General features: G+C 42.6%; 1 protein-coding gene across 2 annotated transcripts in view; it reads right to left on the bottom strand.

Moving 5' to 3' along the window:
* LOC120942922 overlaps positions 1–24467 on the bottom strand; it is a 35444-nt gene extending 10977 nt beyond the window's left edge. Inside the window, exons 1-2 of one of the 2 annotated variants that reach the window (XM_040355878.1) lie at positions 24258–24467; positions 4274–4335 (exon numbers count right to left, since the gene is read on the bottom strand). In XM_040355878.1, coding sequence (XP_040211812.1) covers positions 4274–4335; positions 24258–24397 — 202 coding nt within the window. In that variant the 5' untranslated portion in view covers positions 24398–24467. Of the gene's footprint in view, positions 1–4273; positions 4336–4452; positions 4613–24257 lie in introns of those variants that run through there. The other variant, XM_040355880.1, reaches the window with a different exon arrangement.
* Positions 24468–25249: the final 782 nt, after the last annotated feature.

Genomic DNA, 25249 nt, shown 5'->3' on the forward strand with positions numbered 1-25249 from the left:
ATATTTATATTACTATCATTTTCCTCCCCAAAAGGTTAAGATAGGAAGACCGGGCAACGCCGGGTATTCAGCTAATATATATATAATTTTATTAATATATTACATTTATTTTAAATGTTTTCATATATTTCTTTTACATTTTTGCACAACCATTATCTATTAATACTTTATACATACCTCGTTTGTTTAACTTTTATATTTCATAATTTGTTTGATTTTTGCATATTTTTTTAAAATTTTTGCACAGCTGTTATCTAGGTTTGTTTATTGGGTAGGGTGGAGATGGTTGCTAGGGTACACATTTTTTTTTTATTTTTCTACTTTGTAATATACACAGTTACACATGTCTATTTTTATTTTATTTTTTTGTTTGTTTTAGTTTAGTTTTTGGATTATTTTTCACAGTGTTGCACAGGTATAATCTAGGTTAGTTGGATGAGGTGGTGCTGGTTATTAGGATTATCAAATTTCATATTTTTGTACTTTGTAATATATACATTTATACTTAAATTGTTCATTTTTAATTTATATATATATATATATACACACATTATATATATATATATATATATATATATATATATATATATATATATATATATATATATATATATATATATATATATATATATATATATATATATATATATATATATATAATTATGTATATATTATTTTATTTTATTATTTTTTTTGCATATATTTTTTTTATTTTTTTTGCACAGCTAGGTTAGTTTATTGGGTGGGGTGGAGATGGTTTCTATTAGGGTTGTCCCGATACCACTTTTTTAGGCCCGAGTACAAGTACCGATACTTTTTTTCAAGTAGTCGCCGATACCGAATACCGATACTTTTTTTAAATGTGTCCCCAAATGCAGCCATGTCCCCCCCAGCCATGTCCCCCACATATGCAGCCATGTCCCTCACATATGCAGCCATGTCCCCCCCAGCCATGCCCCTCACATATGCAGCCATGTCCCTCACATATGCAGCCATGTCCCTCACATATGCAGCCATGTCCCTCTAGCCATGTCCCTCACATATGCAGCCATGTCCCTCTAGCCATGTCCCTCACATATGCAGCCATGTCCCGAGTCCAGCCATGTCCCTCACATATGCAGCCATGTCCCGAGTCCAGCCATGTCCCGAGTCCAGCCATGTCCCCCATACCTTTGCTGCCGCCGCATGGAGAAGATCACAGCATTCATTTGAATAGCTGTGATGTTCCCGCACAGCGTTTAACCCATGCGGCGGTGCAAGTGGAAGTATTCTATTTAGGTATCAGGGGTATTTGCACGAGTACGAGTACTCCCGCAAATACTCGGTATCGGTCCCGATACCGATACTGGTATCGGTATCTGGACAACCCTAGTTTCTATGGTAATCAAATTTCATATTTTTGTACTTTGTAATATACACAGTAACATATACCTAATTTTTTAATTGTTTTATTGTTTATTTCAGTTTTTGGATTTTTTATATATATATTTCACATTTATATATTTTTTTTATATACATTTCACATTGTTGCACAGATATAATTTAGGTTAGTTTATTGGATGAGGTGGTGATGGTTATTAGGGTTATCAAATTTCAGATTTTTGTACTTTGTAATATATACATTTATACATTCCTTGTTTATTTTATTTTTATGTATTTTTTATTTTATTTTTTGCATATATCTTTTTTTACATTTTTGCACAGTTCTTATCTAGGTTAATTTATTGGGTGGGGTGGAGATGGTTGCTTGTGTAAACAGATTTCAGATTTGTGTATATATGTGAGGTGTTGTACAATTAATTTGTTTTATGTAATTTATATATATATATAAAAAAAAAAAAAAAACAATTGTTGTGGTGTAGACATTTTTTATTGTTTATTTGCGTTTTTGGATTTTTGCTTATATTTTTTTTTTTACACATTTTTGCACAGACATAATATAGGTTAGTTTATTGGGTGGGGGGGGGAGACAGTTGCCAGGGTGAAAAAAAAAATTGTGTATTTGTGAGGAGTACAATTAAATTGTTTTATGCAATTTATATAAAAAAATAAAAATAAACAATTTTTGTGGTGTAGACTTTTTTTTTGCAGAACATTTGAACATTAGAAACTGTTGTACAATTGAATTGTATTATGTAATTTATATATATATATATATATGTGTATATATATATATATATATATATATATATATATATATATATGTGTATATATATATATATATATATATATATATATATATATATATATATATATATATATATATATATATATATATATATATATATATATATATATATATATATATAAATCTGTGGTGTAGACATTTTTTTATTGTTTATTTCAGTTTTTGGATTTTTCCCTTATATTTTTTTTTACACATTTTTTGCACAGGCATAATATAGGTTAGTTTATTGGGTGAGGTGGGGATGGCTGCTATTGTAAACAAATTTCACATTTTTGTATATTTGTGAGGTGTTGTGCAATTGAATTTTTTTTTTATACAATTTATATTAAAAAATAATTAAAACATTAAACAATTGTTGTGGTAAATAAATAAAAAAAAAAATAAACAATTGTTGGTGGTGTAGACATTTTTTATTGTTTATTTCAGTTTTTGGATTCGCGCTTATATTATTTTTTTTACACATTTTTGCACAGGCATAATATAGGTTAGTTTATTGGGTGGGGTGAAGATGGTTGCTAGTGTAAAAAAAAAAAAAGATTTTTGTATATGTGTGAGGTGTTGTACAATTGAATTGTTTTATGTAATTTATAAAAAAAAAAAAAAAACAATTGTTGGTGTAGACATTTTTTAATTGTTTATTCAGTTTTTGGATTTTCGCTTATATATATTTTTTTGCACAGGCATAATATAGGTTCGTTTATTGGGTGGGGGTGGAGATGGTTGCTAGTGTAAACAAATTTCATATTTTTGTATATTTGTGAGGTGTTGTACAATTGAATTGTTTTATGTAATTTATATTAAAAAAAAGAAAAAAATGAAACAATTGTTGTGATGTAGACTTTTTTTTTTTTGCAGAACATTTTAACATTAGAAACTGTTGTACAATTGAATTGCTTTATGTAATTTATATTAAAAAATAAATAAATACATTTAACAATTGTTGTGGTAAATAAATGTAAAACAAAATAAACAATTGTTGTGGTGTAGACTTTTTTTTTTTTGCAGAGCATTTTAACTTTAGAAACTGTTGTACAATTGAATTGTTTTATGTAACTTATTAAAAAAAAACACAATTGTTTAATTTTTTTCTTAATTTTTTTTATATAAATTAAAAAAAAAAAAATTCAATTGTACAACACCTCACACTTCAAAATCTGAAATTTGCTGACACTAGCAACCATCGTTACCCCACCAATAAACTAACCTATATTATTGTGCAAAAAAAAAAAAATTACAAGCGAAAAATCCAAAAACTGAAATAAACAATAAAACATGTCTACACCACAACAAATGTTTTTTTTTTTTTTTGTGTAGACATGTTTTAATTGTTTATTTCAGTTTTTGGATTTTTCGCTTGTAATTTTTTTTTTTTTTTTTGCACAATAATATAGGTTAGTTTATTGGGTGGGGTAAAGATGGTTACTAGTGTCAGCAAATTTCAGATTTTTGTTTAAGTGTGAGGTGTTGTACAATTGAATTGTTTTTTTTTTTTTAATTTATATAAAAAAAATAAGAAAACAATTAAACAATTGTTGTGGTGTGGACATGTTTTTTTTCAGAACATTTTAACATTAGAAACTGTTGTACAATTAAATTGTTTTATGTAATTTATATATATATAAAAAAAAAAACAATTGTTGTGATGTAGACACGTTTTAATTGTTTATTATAGTTTTTGGATTTTTCGCTTGTAATTTTTTATTTTTTTGGCACAATAATATAGGTTAGTTTATTGGGTGGGTGGAGATGGTTGCTAGTGTCAGCAAATTTCAGATTTTTGTTTGAGTGTGAGGTGTTGTACAATTGAATTGTTTTTTTTTCATTTATATAAAAAAAAATTAAGAAAAAAATAAAACAATTGTTGTGGTGTGGACTTTTTTTTTTGTTTGTTTTTTTTTACTTAAAATTTACACATGCTAAGGATAGGCAAAAATCTATAAAAAAAAAAAAAACAACTAAAATGAATAATAATAAACAAAGGGGGGGGGGGGGGCTTAATAGACCACTTTGTATTTTGTTATTTTGTTGCCACTCTTCTTAGTTTCAATGACAAAATAAAGGACAGACAATCTTCCTTTCACTCACCTTTCCTGAGGAGGAGACACAAGACGAGAAGTAGATCTTGCACCACGCTGGTCATTGTTCTGCTGTAAAATAAAATAATAATAATAGAGATTTCCCTGGGAAGGATGAAGAGAAGAATTAGGCAGAGCTCTAGGTGCTCCCGGCTCCCTCTCGTACTCTCTTCTCCTTCCTCCACACACCTCACACAAGTCACCCGGCTACAATCTCCACCTTCCTTTAATGACAGATCAGAAACTTGAAAATCCACTTTGGGATGCTAAGGAGTGCGAATCAAAGTAGACCAGTCTCCCCGGAGCTAAACCTCTAACTGTCTCGTCTCCAACAACCCACTGAGGAACAATCGGGTTTACAGAACTCTTTACCTGTTGACTTTAGGAAGAAGGTTGGTGGTGATGCAACACTCAAATGTTGGGCATCTGCCTTGGTTGGTGAATCAGTCCTCCTTACAGCATCAGTTACCCATACACAGGGCCACCATCAGGAATTATGGGGCCCCTTACACAGCTTCAGGCATGGGCCCCCCTGGAGCAGAGAACCTCAAATTGAGAAGCGGGGAGCTGCCGCAAATTGAGAAGCCGGGGGTGCCGCCACTAATTGAGAAAATTGAGAAGTGGGTGGTGCCACGGATTGGGGGAGTTGAACTGGGGACCTCTGGGCCCCTTACAATATATATATATATATATATAAAAATATGTATATAAAAAAATTATATAAAAAAAAAAGGGGGGTTAGCCATCTGGGGCCCTGTGGACCTCTAGGCCCTTTAATTAAGAAAAAAGAAATAAATAAAAAAAAAAATTATAAAAAAAAGGGGGGTGGTTGCCATCTGGGGCCCTGGGGACCACCGGGCCCTTTAATAAAAAATAAATAAATAAATAAAAAAAATATATAATAAAATTAAAAACGTTTTAACGTTTAAAAAAAAAAAAAAAAAAGGGGGGGGGTTGCCATCCGGGGCCCTGGGGATCTCTGGGCCCTTTAATAAAAAAAAAAGAAATAAAAAAATATATAAAAATAATAAAATTTAAAAATATATATATTTATATATATATAAAAAAAAGGGGGTGTTGCCATCCGGGGCCCTGGGGACCTCCGGGCCCTTTAAAAAAATAAAAACTATATAAAAAAATAAATAAAAAAGTACAGCAGCGTTAAGGTCCCCTGTTCTTCAAAACTGGGATAATGCATTGGGCATTCGAGGCCTTAATTTGCCTAATTAAAGAGCCGCCTCTGCTTGTTTGGAACAAAGTCCCTCTGTCCCTCCTCCTCATTTGTCCCTCATTTTGGTCTGATCTATATATATATATTTGTATATAAAATGCACTACTTAACCCTTTCATGCCTAATTCTATTTCTGGCATTTGTTGCTTACAAGTTAAAAATCATATTTTTTTACTAGAAAATTACACACATATATATATCTGTCCCATCATGCCCCGGGTGGTGACGTCATATGGGCCGGGGTCACCGGATGACATCACCCGGTGACCACGCCCCATGCCAATATAAGTCGTTGCACACCGCGCACACGGCATTACAGCGGGAGAGAGCGTTGCGTCAACATCAGAAGAAGAGGGAGGAAGATGACGGAGAAGACTGAGCAAGAACAAGCAAAAAAGCAGAAGATAGCGGAGGAGCCTGGCAGAAGACACCGGACAGCAGGAGAAGAACTGAGGAGATAGTGGAGAAGAGCCGGAAAGGGGAGAAGAAATCAGAAGAGACCCCCGAAGCTGCCTGATAAATTACTTAAAAAAACCTGTGTAGTATGTTTTATTTTTGACACTTTTTTCCCCAGGTGAATGGGTAGGGGTACGATGTACTCCCATACTCATTCACATTCATAAAGGGGGCTCCCAGATTCCGATAAGCCCCCCGCCCACAGACCACAACAACCAAAGGCTAGGGTTGTGGGTTTTTATTTGTATTTATTAGGATTTGAGGATTCAAAACAAAGATACGACGCGGGAATTTTGAAATTACGCTGGCGTATCAATAGATACGCCGGCGTACTTTCTTTGTGGATCTGCCCCTGTGTATTTTTTAACCACTTAAGACCCGGACCTTTAGGCAGCTAAAGGACCCGGGCAGTTTTTGCGATTCGGCACTGCGTCGCTTTAACTGACAATTGCGTGGTCGTGCGACGTGGCTCCCAAACAAAATTGGTGTCCTTTTTTCCCCACAAATAGAACTTTCTTTTGGTGGTATTTGATCACCTCTGCGGCTATAAACAAAAATAAAGCGACATTTTTGAAAAAAATTCAATATTTTTTTTACTTTTTGCTATAATAAATATCCCCCACGGCTGGGCACTTAAAGAGGACATACCTATACGTGCTTGTGCCCAGCCGTGCCATTCTGCCGACGTATATGTGCAGGAGGTAGTCCTTAAGTGGTTAAAAACTGGCTCCATTGGCAGACGCGTAAACAGGAAGTGACGTTGTGGCGTCGCTTCCTTGTTTACAGAGAGAAGACTGGAAGGAAGCCGTTTCCGGCTTCGTGCCAGTCTGTCTTTAGGTGCCGGAAGTGGTGGATCGATGGCACAGGAGGCCCGGTAAGAGTGGCGGAAGGAAGCAGGAGGGTGGAATGTTCCTTCCCGCTCCGTAATCGAGCGTCTTTTAGCCGCATCGGTTGTTATCCCTGGAAAGCCGGCCGCTGGCTCTAAAAAACGGTACAGCTGCGGGCATCATCCCGGTATAACCCCCCTAGATGCATACACTCATGGGGAAGGAGTAATTGAGAGAAAATAGAGAACAAGAACATAAACTGTGCAACGGATCCTTGAGTGCTTCCGTCAGTACACCGCTTCCTCCAATCTGGACCTTCAAATATCCATATTTTACAGCTGAATATTGTAACCAAGAACCAGACGAGACTAGCCCAGTTACAAAGCTGGGACATGAACTGTTTTATTTGAGATCTCACACAAATATATATATATATACAGCAGAACGACGATACAAACTGTAACCAGAAACCTAATTAACATGAGCTAATTAACCACTTAACCAGCCCTGATGGATTTGGCTGCCAAATGACCGGGCCACGCGTTTCGGGCACTGCGTCGCTTTAACTGACAATTGTGCGACGTGGCTCCCAAACAAAATTGGCGCCTTTTTTCCCCCCACAAATAGAGATTTCTTTTGGTGGTATTTGATCACCTCTGCGGTTTTTATTCTTTGCGCTATAAACAAAAATACAGCGACAATTTTGAAAAAAAAGGCTATTTTATTCATATTAATAATATTAATATTTTTTACTTTTTGCAATAATAAATATCCCCCAAAAATATATAAAAATATATATATATATAAAAGATATAAAGTTTAGGCTGATACGTATACTTCTACATATGTTTGGTATATTTTGGTATAAAAAAAACGCAATACGCATTCATTGATTAGTTATAGCGTCTACAAAATAGGGGATAGTTTTCTGCCATTTTTATTAATATAATTTTTTTTTAATTAGAAATGTCAGCGATTTTTATCGTGACTGCGACATTATGGCGGAGTGCTATAAATAAATATATTCATACATTTATTTATAGCACTCTTCACACCTAACACTTTTTATTTTTAGCGTGACCGATTATCAATTTTGCGCGAGAACACATTTTTTTACTTATTTTCTTTTTTCGTGTATTGTAAACACTATTCGTTTTTTGCTGCATATTTCACTTGATTATCCTTTGGATACTTGGTGACATTTATTACTCACAGTCAGGGCCGATCCACCCTATAGGCTCACTATACAAGCCGCTTAGGGCCCCGCAAAGCTGCAGGGGGCCCCCCAAATTACTGGAGGCCCCCGCCTGGTGAGAAGTCATTTTTGGCCCCTCACCCCACTTCTCAACTCGCTGGCTGCATGGGAGAAGAGGTAAGAAGTAAGCACTCCTGCCTTCTCACTTTTATGTAAGATGTCAGTTCCGATAGCAGAACATCCCCTTCCCCCGCTTCTCAACTTGAACATTTAATGTGACATGTCACTGTCGGCAGTGCCCTTCCCCCCACTTCTCAAGTTTAATCTGACATGTCATTTTGCTTAGGACCCCAGGGAGGTCAGGATCGGCACTGCTCACAGTAGCGTGAAGGACACTGCACATATAGACATTATGGCGGACACATCGGACACTTTTGACGCTATTTTGGGACCATTGTCTCTTATACAGCGATCAGTGCTATAAAAATGCACTGCTTACTGCGTAAATGACACTGGCAGGGAAGGGGTTAACCACTAGGGGGCGAGGAAGGGGTTAAGTGTGTCCTAGGGAGTGATTCTAACTGTGTGGGGGCTGGGCTACCTGTGACACATCACTGATCGCTGCTCCCGGTGACAGGGAGCAGACGATCAGTGTCCTGTCACTAGGCAGAAAAGGGAGATGCCTTGTTTACACAGGCATCCCCCCATTCTGCAGCTCCGTGACACCAGCAGACATCGAGTCTGCGGGTCCCGCTGGAACGGTCACAGAACTTGCGACGGGCGCACGTGCAAAATTTAAAGCAACGTGTATATATATCTATCACAGACTGGATAGCAGTAAAAACAGACATGTTTTGACGGGAATTTTTTGACAGGACATGCACTTGATTTTCATGATAAAGGTTTACTGCAAACAGGAAGCACAGCGTACGCATTGAATGTGAGCAAATTATTCAGCAGTTCATTTAAGGACTCGGCTACACCGGGTTGGGTGTTCTGGGTTATAGGAGATCAGACAAACATAAGGGATGGCCTTGGGATTAGGAGATTTGGAGAATGTTTCTTTGGAAAGGGAGTAGCTGAACATCCAGTGTAATTATATAATAGAAGAAGTGTGTCAGGATGAGACATTTGAAGAAAGGCTGTTTGTTTTCTACAGTTTACATTGTTCTCCCACAGAGGCGGCTCTAGGATTTGTGAGGCCCTAGGCAAAACTTGACATGGGCCCCCACTCTCGTCCATGATGGGAAAAAGTATTCAAGGACAAGAGCCTCTTCCCCACAACCCTGGCCGGTGGTTGTGGGGGTCTGCGGGCAGGGGGCTTATCAGAATCTGGAAGCCCCCCAGATCCTGCTCTTTAATAACTAAGGGGCGGGTGCCACCCAGTGATTTCACCTGGTGAACCCGCCCCCTTCGGTGTTGAATTGATTCGACGCATGCGTGGAAGCATTGAACTCGCGCGTTAGAGAACGTCGGTGTCGTCTACGTCACCGCGTTCTCTGTCCGCGCGGATTTCGGTTTGATGGTGTGTACAGCCATCAGACCGAAATCTCCCATCGGACTGTCTGCTCGTCTGTACGGGGCCTTATACGCCGATAAATACGGTAATTGTTTCATGAAAAAATATTATGAACAAAATTATTTAAAACAAATTGTAAAAAAAAAAAAATATTTTTAAAATAAATGTTGTTTATAATATTTTTTTATGAATAAAATATAAAAAAAAAAAAAAAAAAATTGCAACATTAAAAAAAATAAAATAAAAAACTACCGACACCGATGTCATCCCTACTAACACCATCCACTGCTCGACTGCACATGTGTGTTTGAACTTTGGGGTGCGCACCCTAATGCAATAGTCTGCGCACACCTATGGGGACAAGCATCATCAAGTGGCCCCTCCTACTTAAATTACGTAAAATCTCAATGCAGCCTTCACAACATCCAATTGTTTCTGAAATGTAATCTTTGACAGAAGATTTCGCAGTTTGTTGCGGCACATCTTCCTCCAGAGGTTCAAACAACCCGCTTCTTCTAGTAAGAATTGGAGAAACATTCGAAAGGCATTGCAGGGGATCAGAATGGAAGAGGTCTGGATATTCGGAGAAGATGTGACTTCTTTATATACAATCATTTATCATGAGAAAGGTCGTCTGACAAAGAAAGATGTGCTGGTGGAGAAAGATAAAGTATTTCAATTCCACAAAATATTAATTGTACTACACCATAATTATTTTTAATGACTGATGACAGAAGGCACGCAGGCATGAGGTCCACGCCCAGCTTCTCCAACCTGCCTACTCTATTTTGGAACCTTATTTTTGGAAACACCTTTGGGAACCTTGGGCCAGATTCACAAAAGAGATACGACGGCATATCTCCTGATACGCCGTCGTATCTCTGTGATCCGCCCGTCCTAACTATGCGGCTGATTCATAGAATCAGTTCCGCATAGATATCCCTAAGATCCGACAGGTGTAAGTGACTTACACTGTCGGATCTTAGGCTGCATTTCTAGGCCAGCCGCTAGGTGGCGATTCCATTGCGGTCGGCGTAGAATATGCAAATGACTAGTTACGCCGATTCACGAACGTCCGCTTTGCCCGTCGCTGTAAATTTACGTCGTTTCCGTCGAGATACGCCGCATAAAACTAAGCATGACCTCTAGGTGGCCTAACCAATGTTAAAGCGGTAGTTCCCCCCCAACATTTTTTTTACCCGTAGATGGAGGCTCATTTTGTCAAGGGGAATCGGCTAGTTGTTTTAAAATCGACGCTGTACTTACCGTTGTAGAGAGCGATCTTCTCCGCCGCTTCCGGGTATGGGTCTTCGGGAGTGGGCGTTCCTTCTTGATTGACAGGCTTCCGACGGTCGCATCCATCGCGTCACGAGTAGCAGAAAGAAGCCGAACGTCGGCGCGGCTCTATACGTCGCCTGCGCACCGACGTTCGGCTACTTTCGGAAAATCGTGACGCGATAGATGCGACCGTCGGAAGCCTTTCAATCAAGAAGGAACGCCCAGTCCCGCAGCCCATACCCGGAAGCGGCAGAGAAGATCGCTCTCTACAACGGTAAGTACTGCTTAGATTTTAAAACAACTAGCCGATTCCCCTAGACAAAATGAGCATCAATCTAAGGGGAAAACATTTTTTGAGGGGGAACTAACGCTTTAAATATGGCCGTTGTTCCCGTGTCGAAATTTGAAATTTCACGTCGTTTGCGTAAGTCGTCCGTGAATGGCCCTGGACGCCATTTACGTTAACGTTGAAACCAATGACGTCCTTGCGACGTAATTTAGCGCAATGCACGTCGGGAAATTTTAGGGATGGAGCATGTGCAGTATGTTCGGCGCGGGAACATGCCTAATTTAAATGGTCCCCGCCCCATTTGAATTAGGCGGGCTTGCGCCGGGGGGATTTACGCTACGCCGCCGCAAGTTTTCAGGCAAGTGCTTTGTGAATCAAGCACTTACGCTGAAAACTTGCGGCGGTGTAACGTAAATGTAATACGTTACGCCGCCGCAGCGTAGGACGATTCTACGTGAATCTTTCCCAAGGTGTTTTTCAGTTTTGTAGCTAGATTCAGTAAGAGTAAAGCCGGCGTATCAGTAGATACGCCGACCTAACTCTGAATCTGCGCCGACCTAGGTTTAAGTGTATTCTCAACAGAGATACACTTAAACCTATCTAAGATGCGACGGCTTGCGCCGTCCTATCTTAGGGTGCAATATTTCGGCTGGCCGCTAGGTGGCGCTTCCATTGCGGTCGTAGAATAAGTAAATCACTAGTTACGCCTATTCACGAACGTACGGCCGGCCGACGCAGTACAGATACGCCGTTTCCGTAAGGCATTATCAGGCGTAAAGTTATCCCATCTAATAGATGGAATAGTAATGTTAAAGTATGGCCGCCGTTCCCGCTTCGAAATTCGAAAATTTTACGTCGTTTGCGTAAGTCGTCCGTGAATAGGGATTTACGTTGTTTACGTCCACGTCTAAATCAATAGGCCCGTGCGGCGGACTTAGCCGCAATGCACACTGGGCAATGTAGGCGCCCGGCGCATGCGCAGTTAAAAAAAAACGTCAATCACGTCGGGTCAAGCCTCATTATCATAAAACACGCCCCCTCAGACAAATTTGAATTAGGCGCCCTTACGCCCGCCCGCTTTAGGCTACGCCGCCGTAACTTAGCAGGCAAGTACTTTGAGAATCAAGTACTTGCCTCGCTAACTTATGGCGGCGTAGCCTAAACACGCTAAGCTACGCCGCCGCAAAGTTGCGGCCATCTCTCTGAATCTAGCCATTGGTGTTTACAAGACTAAAACCGTTTTTTTTTGCTAGAAAATTACTTAAACCCCCCAAACATTATATATATATTATTTCTAACACCCTATAGAATGAAATGGCGGTCATTGCAATACTTTTTGTCACACTGTATTTGCGCAGCGGTCTTACAAGCGCATTTTTTTTTTAAAAAAAAACACTTTTTTTAATGAAAAAATAGGACAACAATAAATTTGGCCCAATTTTTGTATATATTGTGAAAGATAATGTTACGCCGAGTAAAATGATACCCAACATGTCACGCTTAAAAATTGCGCCCGCTCGTGGCATGGCGTCAAACTTTTTTACCCTTAAAAATCTCCATAGGCGACGTTTAAAAAATTCTATAGGTTTCATTTTTTGAGCTACAGAGGAGGTCTAGGGCTAGAATTATTGCTCTCGCTCTAACGATCGCGGCGATACCTCACTTGTGTGGTTTGAACGCCGTTTTCATATGCGGGCGCTAATCGGGTATGCGTTCGCTTCTGCGCGCGAGCTCGTCGGGACGGGGCGCTTTAAAAAAAATGTTTTTTTGTTTTCTTATTTATTATTGATTTTATAATTTTTTACACTGAAATAAAAAAAAAAAAATGTATCACTTTTATTCTTAATACAAGGAATGTAAACATCCCTTGCAATAGACAAAAGCATGACAGGTCCTCTTTAATATGAGATCTGGGGGGTCAAAAAGACGTCACATCTCATATTTAGACTTAAAGCGGAGTTCCACCTAAAAATGGAACTTCCGCTTAACCCACTCCTCGCCCCCTTACATGCCACATTTGGCATGTCATTTTTTTTGGGGGGGGGGAGTGGGGGCTTCAGGAGAAGGGGGACTTCCTGTCCCACTTCCTCCTTCCGCCGAGGGGCTGGAAAGGCGATTAGCGTAATCGCCTTCTTGCAGCCCCTCCCCTGTAGGCGAGCGCCTGTCCAATCGGACGGCGCCGCGCCGCTCGCGCATGCGCAGTGGGTGCCCGGCCGTGAAGCCGAAAGCTGTCACTGCCGGGTGCCCACACTAGGAATGAAGAGGGGGGGAGAGGAGCGGAGCCCCGGCCGGCGCGTCGCTGGAGCCGTGGAGCAGGTAAGTGCCTGTTTATTAAAAGCCAGCAGCTACACTTTTTGTAGCTGCTGACTTTTAATAAACTTAAATAAAAGGCTGGAACTCCCCTTTAAATGCAAAAAAAAATGGAAATTTTGTCATTTGGAAAAATAACAAAAAAAATGCCTCTTTAAGACGCTGGGCGGGACTGACGTCACTTCCGCTCAGCAATGCATCTTGCCCTCACTCGCATCCCCACACAGCAGCTGAAAGAACCCGATCGCCTCCTTCGCTACCGACGGCTCCGGTAAGCGGCGGAGGGCGCGGGAGAGCGGCGGGAGGGGGGGCCCTCTCCCGCCCCCGATAACGGCAATCTCGCAGTCCGCTGGAGTCCCGCCATCGGTCCCCGGAGCTGAAGAACGGGGAGAGCTGTGTGTAAACACGGCTTCCCCGTTCTTCACTATGGCGGCGTCATCGATCGTATGATCCCTTTTATAGGGATACATAATCAATGACGTCACACCTACAGCCACACCCCCCTACAGTTGTAAACACACATGAGGTCACACATAACCCCATCAGCGCCCCCCTTGTGGTTAACTTCCAAAGTGCAACAGTCATTTTCACAATAAACAATGCATTTTTTGCTGTGAAAATGACAATGGTCCCAAAAATGTGTCAAAATTGTCTGAAGTGTCCGCCATAATGTCGCAGTCACAAAAAAAAAAAAAAAAATCGCTGATCGCCGCCATAAGTAGTAAAAAAAAAAAAAAAATTATAAAAATGCAATAAAACTATCCCCTATTTTGTTAACGCTATAAATTTTGCGGAAACCAACCGATAAACGCTTATTGCGATTTTTTTTACCAAAAGTAGGTAGAAGAATACGTATCGGCCTAAACTGAGGAAAAAATGTTTTTATATATATTTTTGGGGGATATTTATTACAGCAAAAAGTAAAAAATATTGCATTTTTTTCAAAATTGTCGCTCTATTTTTGTTTACAGCGCAAAAAATTAAAACCGCAGAGGTGATCAAATACCACTAAAAGAAAGCTCTATTTGTGGGGAAAAAAAGGACGCCAATTTTGTTTGGGAGCCACGTCTCACGACCGCGCAATTGTCTGTTAAAGCGACGCAGTGCCGAATCGCAAAACCTGGCCTTTAGCTGCATTTTGGTCCGGGTCTTAAGTGGTTAACCTTAGGCACAATAGGGTTTATTACCCAAGTTACATATAAGTCCAATACAGTCTCCAGGACATCCAATTATTTCTAAGATCATTGATGGTAAATGTATAATGTTCAAACTATCCCCTTTTATATAAAGAATACAACAAAAAGTTTAAAGTCAATAGAAGAGAAGTCTCGGGGCCAGATTCATCAATAGATACGCCGGCGGATCTCCTGATCCGCCGTCGTATCTGTGAGACCCGACGGTCGGATCTGTGAGATCCCACCGTCGGAGCTATGCGACTGATTCATAAGAATCAGTTCCGCATAGATCTCCCTTAGATCCGACTGGTGTAAGTGACTTACACCAGTCGAATCTTAGGCTGTAATCTCCCGCCGGCCGCTAGGTGTCGCCGCTATTTTTTACCCGTCGCATATGCAAATGAGGAAAACCGCAGATTCACGTCCGTACGCCCGCCCGTCGCTCGTTTTCTACGTCGTTTGCGTTCGGCTTTTTCCAGCGGATAGCTACCCCTGCTTCTATGAGGGGTAGCTAATGTTAAGTATGGCCGACGTTCCCGCGCCGAGTTTTAAATTTTTTACGTTGTTTGCGTAACGCGATCGGGAATACCGATGGCCGCAATCGACGTACCCGCCGCAAACAATGATGTCCTAGCGACGTCATTTGGAGCATGCTCACTGGGCTTTTTCGCGGCGGCGCATGCGCAGTTAAATCGGCGCAGGAACGCGCCTGATTTAAATTGTACACTCCCCCTAGCCGCGGAATTTGCATTCCGCCGGGGGGAGTTACGATCCAACGGTGCAGTTTGCGAGGTAAGTGCTTTATGAATCATGCACTTGCCTCGCTAAATTGCACCGGCGGATCGTAAACCAGGTAGATCTAGCGGATCTAAAGATCCGCTGATCTACATGAATCCGGCCCTCGGATTTTATCATAAGAAAGGTTGTATGACAGGAGACACCTGCTGGTGGAGAAAGGTATTTTAACAAAGAAGGAGATGAATATTATGTTAAATGGTATCTGATTTATACTACAACATAATTATTTTATGATTGAAGATTCAATTTTGCAGCAGAACATTGGCACAGCCAAGGGAACAACAAGGTTTGCTTTGCCAACTTCTTTATGGCATATTGAGCATCCAACTCATCCATTTCATCCAGGAGGATGAAAATCCCATTATATGGTGAAGGTACATCGACGACATTAAACTTTTTGGAAGGATTCCAGAACAAGGTTTGCACTCAGCTTTGCCAAATTCTTTATAGCATATTGAGCATTCAATTCATCCGATTCATCCAGGAGGATGAAAATCCCATTATATGGTGAAGGTACATAGACGACATTTTTTTTGGAAGGATTCCTAGGCAGATTTAGATGCATTTTAAATGAGGATTAATGTTATTGATTTCAATTTAAATTTGTATCCCTATATATAATTATAAGATCATTGGGCCAGATTCACAGCGGAGATACGACGGAGTATCTCAGATACTCCGTCGTATCTCTCAGAGTATCTATGCGGCGGATTCATATAATCAGTTACGCATAGATATCCCTTAGGCCTCGTACAGACGAGGGGATCTCCGCTGGAAACGGTCAGCCGGACCGTTTCCAGCGGAGATTCCTCCTCTGGATTTTGATCTGATGGCTTGTACACACCATCGGATCAAAATACAGTATCAAAGCAAGTCCAATACACAGGGCCGTTTGAAGGAATTTGGGGGCCCCAAGCAAAATGGGGGGCCCCCCAAGCACCCCCCTGCATGCAAAGCCTAAGTTAGCGCTACACAATTTTTTTCCACCCATGTTCTTACTCCCCCCAGTCCCTATGTTTTTCTATTTTCACCTCCCCTTCTTTCCTGTTGGCTGCCACTGTAGCGTGGTTGAGCTCCTCTTCCTCCAGTCAGTCCAGTGTTCTATCATTATGGGTCCCCTATCAGATAGTGCCCGGGCTGGGCCAGGTACCGTGCGGTACAGGAGATTCAGTTTCCTGTGTTCCCGGCCGGACTGAAAGGAAGTAAGCACTTCCTTTCAGTCCGGCCGGGAACAGAAAACTGAATCTCCTGTACCACGCGCGGTATTCGGCCGGACTGACAGGACTCCAGGAGGAAGGAAGAGGAGCTCGGCCACGCTACAGCCTGGGAAGGGGAAGTTGGGGGCCCCAGGCTTGCTCTGGGCCCCAAGCAATTGTTTGTTTTGCCTGTCCTGTAGCGACAGGCCTGACAATACGTATATGTGGAAAGCAACATATTCATTTATAAATCAATAGGCAATTCATCTATTTCTGTTATTATAAAAACTGCTTTAAAAGAAACCACCCATGAAGCTGGGTGCCTTGTACATTGGGATTTTTTTTTTTTTTACCAAAAATATGTAGAAGAATACGTATCGGCCTAAATTGAGGAAAAAATAATGTTTTTTATATATTTTTGGGGATATTTATTATAGCAAAAAGTATAAAATGTTGAATTTTTTTCAAAATTGTCGCTCTATTTTTGTTTATAGCGCAAAAAATAAAAACCGCAGAGGTGATCAAATACCACTAAAATAAATCTCTATTTGTGGGGAAAAAAAGGACACCAATTAGGTTTGGGAGCCACGTCGCACGACCACGCAATTGTCAGTTAAAGCGCCGCAGTGCCGAATCGCAAAAAAAACGGGCCTGGTCCTTTAGCTGCAAAACGGTGCGGGTCTTAACCTTGTTAAATATCAAAAAATGGGAATAAATCTCCCAAGATAAAATAAAAAGGCTCATGGCAGAAATGTAAACCTCGTTGTCATCCATAGGGAGTGTACAGGTGTGAGGGCTGAAGTGGTAAAAATAATTGTATTTCTCTCTTGCTCAACGTCTTATCATCACATATAAACGTTCTCTTCCTCTTATAGTTCTTCATCAGTAACCCGGCTATAAACTGCCCAATTAGCATCCTATAAACTATCCATGACAAGCCTACCTTCCCAAGCTTTGGACATTTTCTTAATGAGCGTTTCTTCATGACCAGCTCCTAACGTGTTACGTCACCCGTGGTGTAAATCATAACAAGAAAGTCCGGGCTAGATTCAGGTAGCTGCGCACAATATTACGGCGGCGCAGCGTATTGTATTTACGCTGTGCCGCCGTAAGTTAGAGAGGCAAGTGCTGTATTCACAAAGCACTTGCCTCCTAACTTACGGCGGCGTAGCGTAAATGGGTCCGGCTTAAGCGCGCCTAATTCAAATGATTATGAGGGGGGGCGTGTCTTATTTAAATGAATGGTGACGCCGGCGTATTTTACGCATGCGCCATTCGTGAAAGAATCCCAGTGCGCATGCTCGAAATTCCGTCGCAAATCGTCATTGCTTTCGACGTGAACGTAAATTACGTCCAGCCCTATTCGCGAACGACTTACGCAAATGACGTAAAAAATTCAAATTTCAAAGCGGGAACGACGTCCATACTTAACATTGGCTGCGCCTCCTAATAGCAGGAGTAACCTTACGCCGAAAAAGCCTAAACGACGTAAAAAATTGCGCCCGGCGTACGTACATTTGTGAATCGGCGTATCTAGGTCATTTGCATATTCTACGCCGAAAACAATGGAAGCGCCCCTAGCGGCCAGCGTAAAAATGCACACAATTATACGCCGCCTTATTCAAGTTACGTTGGCGGAGGAAGCCTATTTTTTCAACGTATCTGCCTTTGAGAATCGGCGTAAAGATACGACGGCGCAGATTTGAAATTACGGCGGCGTATCTGGAGATACGCCGCCGTAACTTGTTGCTGAATCTAGCCCTCCATCTTTTGTTCATGGCTGTAGCTTTCCTTGCCATCTTTTGTTTAGCACACCTGACATTTTTATATTGTAATAACTTCATGGGACAAAGGAATAAAACAATCGAGGTCCTTGATGGAGATAAAGTACGTCAACACTACTACTTTGTAACCCCTTTGCATGTGTCATATAATGTCAACCAGCACCTTTCTGTAATGGCAAGACAAATATACACACAATTGTTCATGTCAATTCTGAGACGTCTTTTTTTTTTTTTTTTTTTACAGGTAACAACAATGAGTTTCAGGTCAGGGTTCAAAACTTGCAAACAAACTCAAAACCACGGCGCTATAGTTTGCATATAGATGGAATGAGGAAAGGAATGAAGTTAATCCCCTGGCGTTATAAAAACTATTAAAACCGAAAACTTTATGTCTTGCTGTAAAAACTAGGGATGCACCGATATATCGGTGGCCGATACATATCGGCCGAAAACAGCTGTTCTGGCGACATGCCGAAACAGCTTAAAAATTGCCGATATGGGCATCGGGTGCCCGTAAAAAAGATGGCCGCTGGGCTGCCACGGCTCCGTCCTCTGCCTCTGGCGAGTGCACTGCACGAGCCAACGAGTGGCTCTGCCAAAGTGTCCCTCCTGACTCGATCGGTTATTCAAAAATGGCGCCGGGTGGCTCGATTACGTATCTGTGCATGCACCGCCCGGCCGAGCGGATACAAGCTTTCCCGAGCCCGGCCGGCTTCGGGAAAGCTTGTATACGCTGTTCCGACGTTTCCGACGCCCATACGTTAAGGTGACTTACCCCTGCTTTATGAGGGGTAAAGTTACGCCGGTCGTACGCCTTACGTAAACCGCGTATAGTAATGCGCCGGGCGCAAGTACGTTTGTGAATCAGCGTATCTTGCTCATTTGCATATTCAACGCGTAAATCTACGGAAGCGCCCCTAGCGGCCAGCGTAAACATGCAACCAAGATACGACGGCGTATGAGACTTACATCAGTCGTATCTTGGAGAAATTCTGGCGTATCTGATTCTTTGATTCAGGCGCATAGATACGACGCCTCACATTCGGACTTACGACGGCGTATCTGGACATACGCCGTCGTAAGTCCTTTGTGAATCTGGGCCAAGAAATACAATTATTTTTACCACTTTAGCCCTCACACCTGTACACTCTCCCTATGGATAGGAACGAGGTTTACCTTCCCTTCACTGGAACTAAGGGGCCAAGCCCAACCCCTGGAAAACAACCCCACCCCATAAAACCCCCCCACTCCACCAAATGATTTGGAGGGGTGGCCCAATACTTTTAGCAATAGTGTGAGGAACGCTTAAGGCATCAGCATACCAAGACATTTTGGACAATTTCATGCTCCCAACTTTGTGGGAACAGTTTGGGGGACAGCTCCTCCTTGTTCCATCATGACTGCCCACCAGTACACAAAGCAAGGCCCATAAAGACATGGATGAGCGCGTTTGGGGTGGAGGGACTTGACTGGCCCGCACAGAGTCCTGGCCTTAACCCGATAGAACCCCTTTGGGATGAGTTAGAGAGCAGACTGCGAGCCAGGCCTTCGCCAATAAAAAGTTAATGTGCGTGTAAAAGCAGGTGTCCCAATACTTTTGACAATATAGGGGTAGATTCAGGTAGCAATTGCGTCTGCGTAACCATAGTTACGCAGCGCAATTGCTTACTTGCGCCGGCGTTTCGAATGCTCCTGATTCAGGAACCTCGTTACGCCGACTGCAGCCTAAGATATGCGTGGCATAAGGCTCTTATGCCAGTCATATCGTAGGCTGCATTCTTACGATGGCCGCTAGGGGGCGTTCCCGTAGTGGTCAGCGTATAGTATGCAAATTGCATACTAACGCCGATTCACAACCCTACGCGAGCCCTGCGTACGCAGTTTACGTCGTTTGCATACGTTGGTTTTTGCGTGTTGCTATTAGCAGTGGCAGCCAATGCTACGTATACCCGTCGTTCCCGCGTCGCGTTTTTGAAAAATTACGTCGTTTGCGTAAGTGAATCGTGAATGGCGCTGGACGCCATTCACGTTCACTTTGAAACAAATTACGTCCTTGCGACGTCATTTACCGCAATGCACGTCGGGAAAGTTTCCCGACGGAGCAATGCGCACTACGTTCGGCGCGGGAACGCGCCTAGTTTAAATGATCCACGCCCCCTATGGGATCATTTAAATTGCGCGCTCTTACGCCAGGCATTTTTCAGGAGCGCCCACACAATTTACGGAGCTACTGCTCCGTGAATCAAGCGTAGCGCAGGTAATTTACGGAGGCGCAGCGGCAAAACGCCTCCGTAAGAACTGCGCAAATGTACCTGAATCTACCCCATAGTGTACAAAACCTAAATAATTCAACAACCTGAACAATCTATATGCAAGCTATAGGGCCGTGGTTTTGACATTGTTGCAATCTCAGAACCATGACCTGAAACTTATTGTTGTCTGTAAAAAAAAGGAGGAACATAAACAATTGTGTATATATCTGACTGGCTGACTGACTGACTGGCATCCAACAGAAAGGTGCTGGTTGATGTTATTATGACCAATAAAAAGAATTACTAAATATAAAGGCTGCCATATTAATCTCCTTTAAAGATCTTGGTTGCTTAAATCCTTTGATCTGTGAAGTTAAGATGATAGGTTAGATTGTCTTTATTGTTATTACTTATGTGGGTGACGAAACGAGTTAGGGTGGATCATGAAGACACCCAGAAAATGTACACAGCTGTTAGTGTCGTTATTTTATTTTTATTTTTTTTTACGAGTAGTTAATAGGTCAGTTATTGGGCAGTTTGAAGCTGGTTTACTGATGAAGAGCTGAAACATGTGCACTTAGGAGTGTTTATTTGTGATGATAGGACACTAAGAGAGAGAGAGAGCGGTATTATTATAAAAACATAAAAGGCTTCTATTGCCTTTTATGTGAGTGTGATTGAATATGTTTTATATAACAATAAAGTAACGTTTAGACCGAGAGCATGAGATACTGGGCCAGATTCATGTACAATGGTGCAGATTTTTACCGGCGTGGTGCATCATTTTTAGACTACACCGGTCCAGCGCGGAGCGGCAGTTAGGTGATTCAAGAAACTTTTTTTGTCTACGATGCCCCAGCGGGGCGGATTTTGGACGTCGTAACGCCAAATGGGAGTCACCCTATGCTAATGAAGTGCCGACCGTGGCGCAGGGGTCACGCCGGGGCGCATCTTAGACCGCACATGCTCAGTGACATCCAGGGGTAAATGCCCCAATCTGCACATGCTCAGAACTGCGCCCTGGCGTGACCCCTGAGCTACGCCGGCCCACTACCAACGCCCAGTCCATAAATCAGCCCAGACTTCCGCCCCACAGGTGCAAATGTACTGAAGCTTTTTTTTTTCTAAGCTAGGTGGTTTGCATTGTGGTGGGGCAGTTATGGCTGATGAGGAATCCTCAGGTGGGCGGATGACCAATTTCAGCCCAGAGGAGAGGGCTGTAATTATTGAGGGCCTCTCCCAACATGGGGACCGCCTCTATGGGCCACAGAGTGGCTGCCCCTGGCATGTTGGCACACAGATGTGTTGTCCAGCAAGTGTTGTTGCTCAGTTCGTTTGTAACGCTGCTGCTTTAGCTGCTCTCCAGCTGACCTCTGCAAGTCTGGTGCAAAGTTACCCCTGCTTTTATGAGGTGTAACTTGGCGCCGGAAATTTCAGCTCTGCGCACCGGGAGTAGCCTGCGCCGGTCAAGCTTAAGTTGATGAATCGGCCCAAAAAAACTCATTTGCATATTTAAAACACAAAAACCATGGCCGCGCCAGATCCGACCAGCGTAAATCTGCGCCAACGCCGCGCCGGCGTGGAAAGGTTACACTGAGGCGATGAAGTCTATTTGGAGGTGTAATCTGGTTCTCTGGGTACAGCGCAGCGATCCGCCGGTGCAAATCTGCACTTACGCCGCGCATCTACCAAAAAAACGGTGTAAGTGCTTCATGAATCTGGCCCGCTGTGTTTTCCGTGTTACATTGGCGTGATTCTGGGAGATCACATGGGAAGGAGAAAACTGGTTTAGGAAAATGGAAGGATACCAAAGCACACAGATAAAATCCCCGAGGAGAACAGCGAGTTGTGACTCACCGGTAGATCTGGCAGATGAGCAGCCAGAGGGCACAGGTGGAGGGTTGCACGGGCACGTTATATATTAGGTCTTGTGATTTTTTGCACAGAGGGATGTTGGACTCGTGGACTTTTTTGGGGGGAATTATTGGCACTTTTTTTTGCTTTTACAAGTTATGAACCTTTTTTTTTTTCCAACAAAGATTTTATTGAAATCAAAGAACAGTACATGGTAACGACATATCAGAGGTCCATTGCAGTGGCGGTGCGTCTATAAGGGGCACGGTGTCGGCAGTTGATGGGCACAGTGGCTGCATTTGATGGCACATTGGCGGCAATTTATGGGTACAGTGGCTGCGTTTGATGGGCACAGTGGTGGCAATTGATGGCACAGTGGCTGTGTTTGATGGCACAGTGGCGGCAATTTATGGGTACAGTGGCTGCGTTTGATGGGCACAGTGGTGGCAATTGATGGGCACAGTGGCTGTGTTTGATGGCACAGTGGCGGCAATTTATGGGTACAGTGGCTGCGTTTGATGGGCACAGTGGCTGCGTTTGATGGCACAGTGGCGGCAATTAATGGGTACAGTAGCTGCACGTGATGGCACAATGGCAGCAATTTATGGGTACAGTGGCTGTGTTTGATGGGCACAGTGGTGGGAATTTATGGGTACAGTGGCTGCGTTTGATGGGCACAGTGGTGGGAATTGATGGCACAGTGGCTGCGTTTGATGGCACAGTGGCGGCAATTTATGGGTACAGTGGCGGCAATTGATTGCACAGTGGTGGCAATTGATGGGTACAGTTGCTGCGTTTGATGGGCACAGTGGCAGCGTTTGATGGTACAGTGGCAGCGTTTGATGGTACAGTGGCTGCGTTTGATGGTACAGTGGCTGCGTTTGATGGTACAGTGGCTGCGTTTGATGGCACAGTGGCTGCGTTTGATGGCACAGTGGTGGCAAGTGATGGCACAGTGGCAGCAATTGATGGTACAGTGGCTGCGTTTGATGGCACAGTGGCTGCGTTTGATGGCACAGTGGCTGCGTTTGATGGCACAGTGGCGGCAATTGATGGGCACAGTGACTGCGTTTAATGGCACAGTGACGGCAATTTATGGGTACAGTGGCTGCGTTTGATGACACAGTGGCGGCATTTGATGGCACAGTGGTGGCAATTGATGGGCACAGTGGCTGCGTTTGATGGGCACAGTTGCTGCGTTTGATGGGCACAGTTGCTGCGTTTGATGTGGCGGCAATTGATGGCAACAGTGACTGCGTTTAATGGCACAGTGACGACAATTGATGGGCACAGTGGCTATGTTTAATGGCATAGTGGCAGCAATTGATGGGCACAGTGGCTGCGTTTAATGGGCACAGTGGCTGCAATTGGTGTTTGGTTTTTTTTTCAGTTTGTTTGCGCCCCCCCAAAAAACATTAGACACCAGCCGCCACTGGTCCATTGGTCTACCATCAAACTGTACCCATGAATGCATCCTTTACAACTTTTTTACATGGAAACATCTCAAACAATTATCGGTCTACTTGTGTAAGTGTGGGCATCAGGCATAAGATAGAAAGGGTTCTGGTATAAGTATACGATAAGTACGTTGACAGATCTGGGAACGACCATAAAGCTTGAGCCTCATTTCTGTGATACGGAAGAGCTTGGGGGGGTAAAATGCTGGCTAATTGGATAAGGAGGGGAGGGTAAGGTGTGTGCTGGGGGGGGGGGGGGGTTTTGTTTGCCACCCAAAGCATTTTTTTTATACGACAAGCTCCTGGCACTCTCAGTGGAGATGACGGAGGTATTTGACCTCCAATGAAAACATGAGGAGTGCCCGTCCCTTACCTGCCTGAGCTCTCCCGCCACCACCGGTCAATCCTGAAAATAATGCCCACCAGGTGCCAGGCGGTTCTCCGGTGCCGTGGATCTCCTCGGAGCTCACATCGCAGGTTTCCCTGTGGCGGTTGGCATTTTTCATGAAACATCAATTGCTTCCAAGCAAAGGGACAGGCAGAAGGTTTTGTGCCAACGCCGTACGATCGTCTTTCATTCAGCTCAGGCTGCTGAGAGAGAACGCAAACAAGTTCATTTAAAAAAAAAAAAAAAAAAACAGCCCAACCCCTGGGAGCTGCAGCACTGCGGAGAGGCCCGGCCTAAGTCCTATTGACACGAGCAAAGTTTTGGAGCAAATAGCTAAAAGGAAAAAGAATTGTCAGACCCTCCTGCTTGGTAAACGGTCTCTTATCTACCTGGAAAAGCTCAGATTCTGCCGCTTTTCTGCCTTCGATCAACAAACATGAAGACGAAGACGAGTGTACCTTAACCCTTTAGCGGGACTTTTATGGCGACACGTCGCATTGTCTGTTTTACGAGTTCAGATGTGAATTATTATGTTATTGTTATTATTTCAAACCTTGTATACAACGCTGTGAAAAAGTATTTGCCCCTTTTTTGTGTTTTTCTTTTTTTTTTTTACGTATTTGTCACACTTAAACCCTTTCATGCCTAAGCCTATTTATGACATTTGGTGTTTACAAGCTAAAATCCGTGGCCCGGATTCAGATAGAATTGCCTATCTATCGGCGGGCGTAACATATCGCAGATACGTTACGCCGCCGTAAATTGGGTTGCAAGTTCCGTATTCAGAAAGGACTTGCGCCCTAAGTTACGGCGGCGTAACGTATGTGGTCCGGCATAAGCCCGCCTAATTCAAATCTGGATGATGTGGGCGTGTTTTATTTAAATTTCATGTGACCCCGCGTATTTTACGTTTTTTTACGAATGGCGCATGCGACGTTCGTGAAAGAATCCCAGTGCGCATGCTCGAAATTACGCCG

This window comes from Rana temporaria, chromosome 6 (assembly GCF_905171775.1).
Source record: "Rana temporaria chromosome 6, aRanTem1.1, whole genome shotgun sequence".
Taxonomy (NCBI): Eukaryota; Metazoa; Chordata; class Amphibia; order Anura; family Ranidae; genus Rana; species Rana temporaria.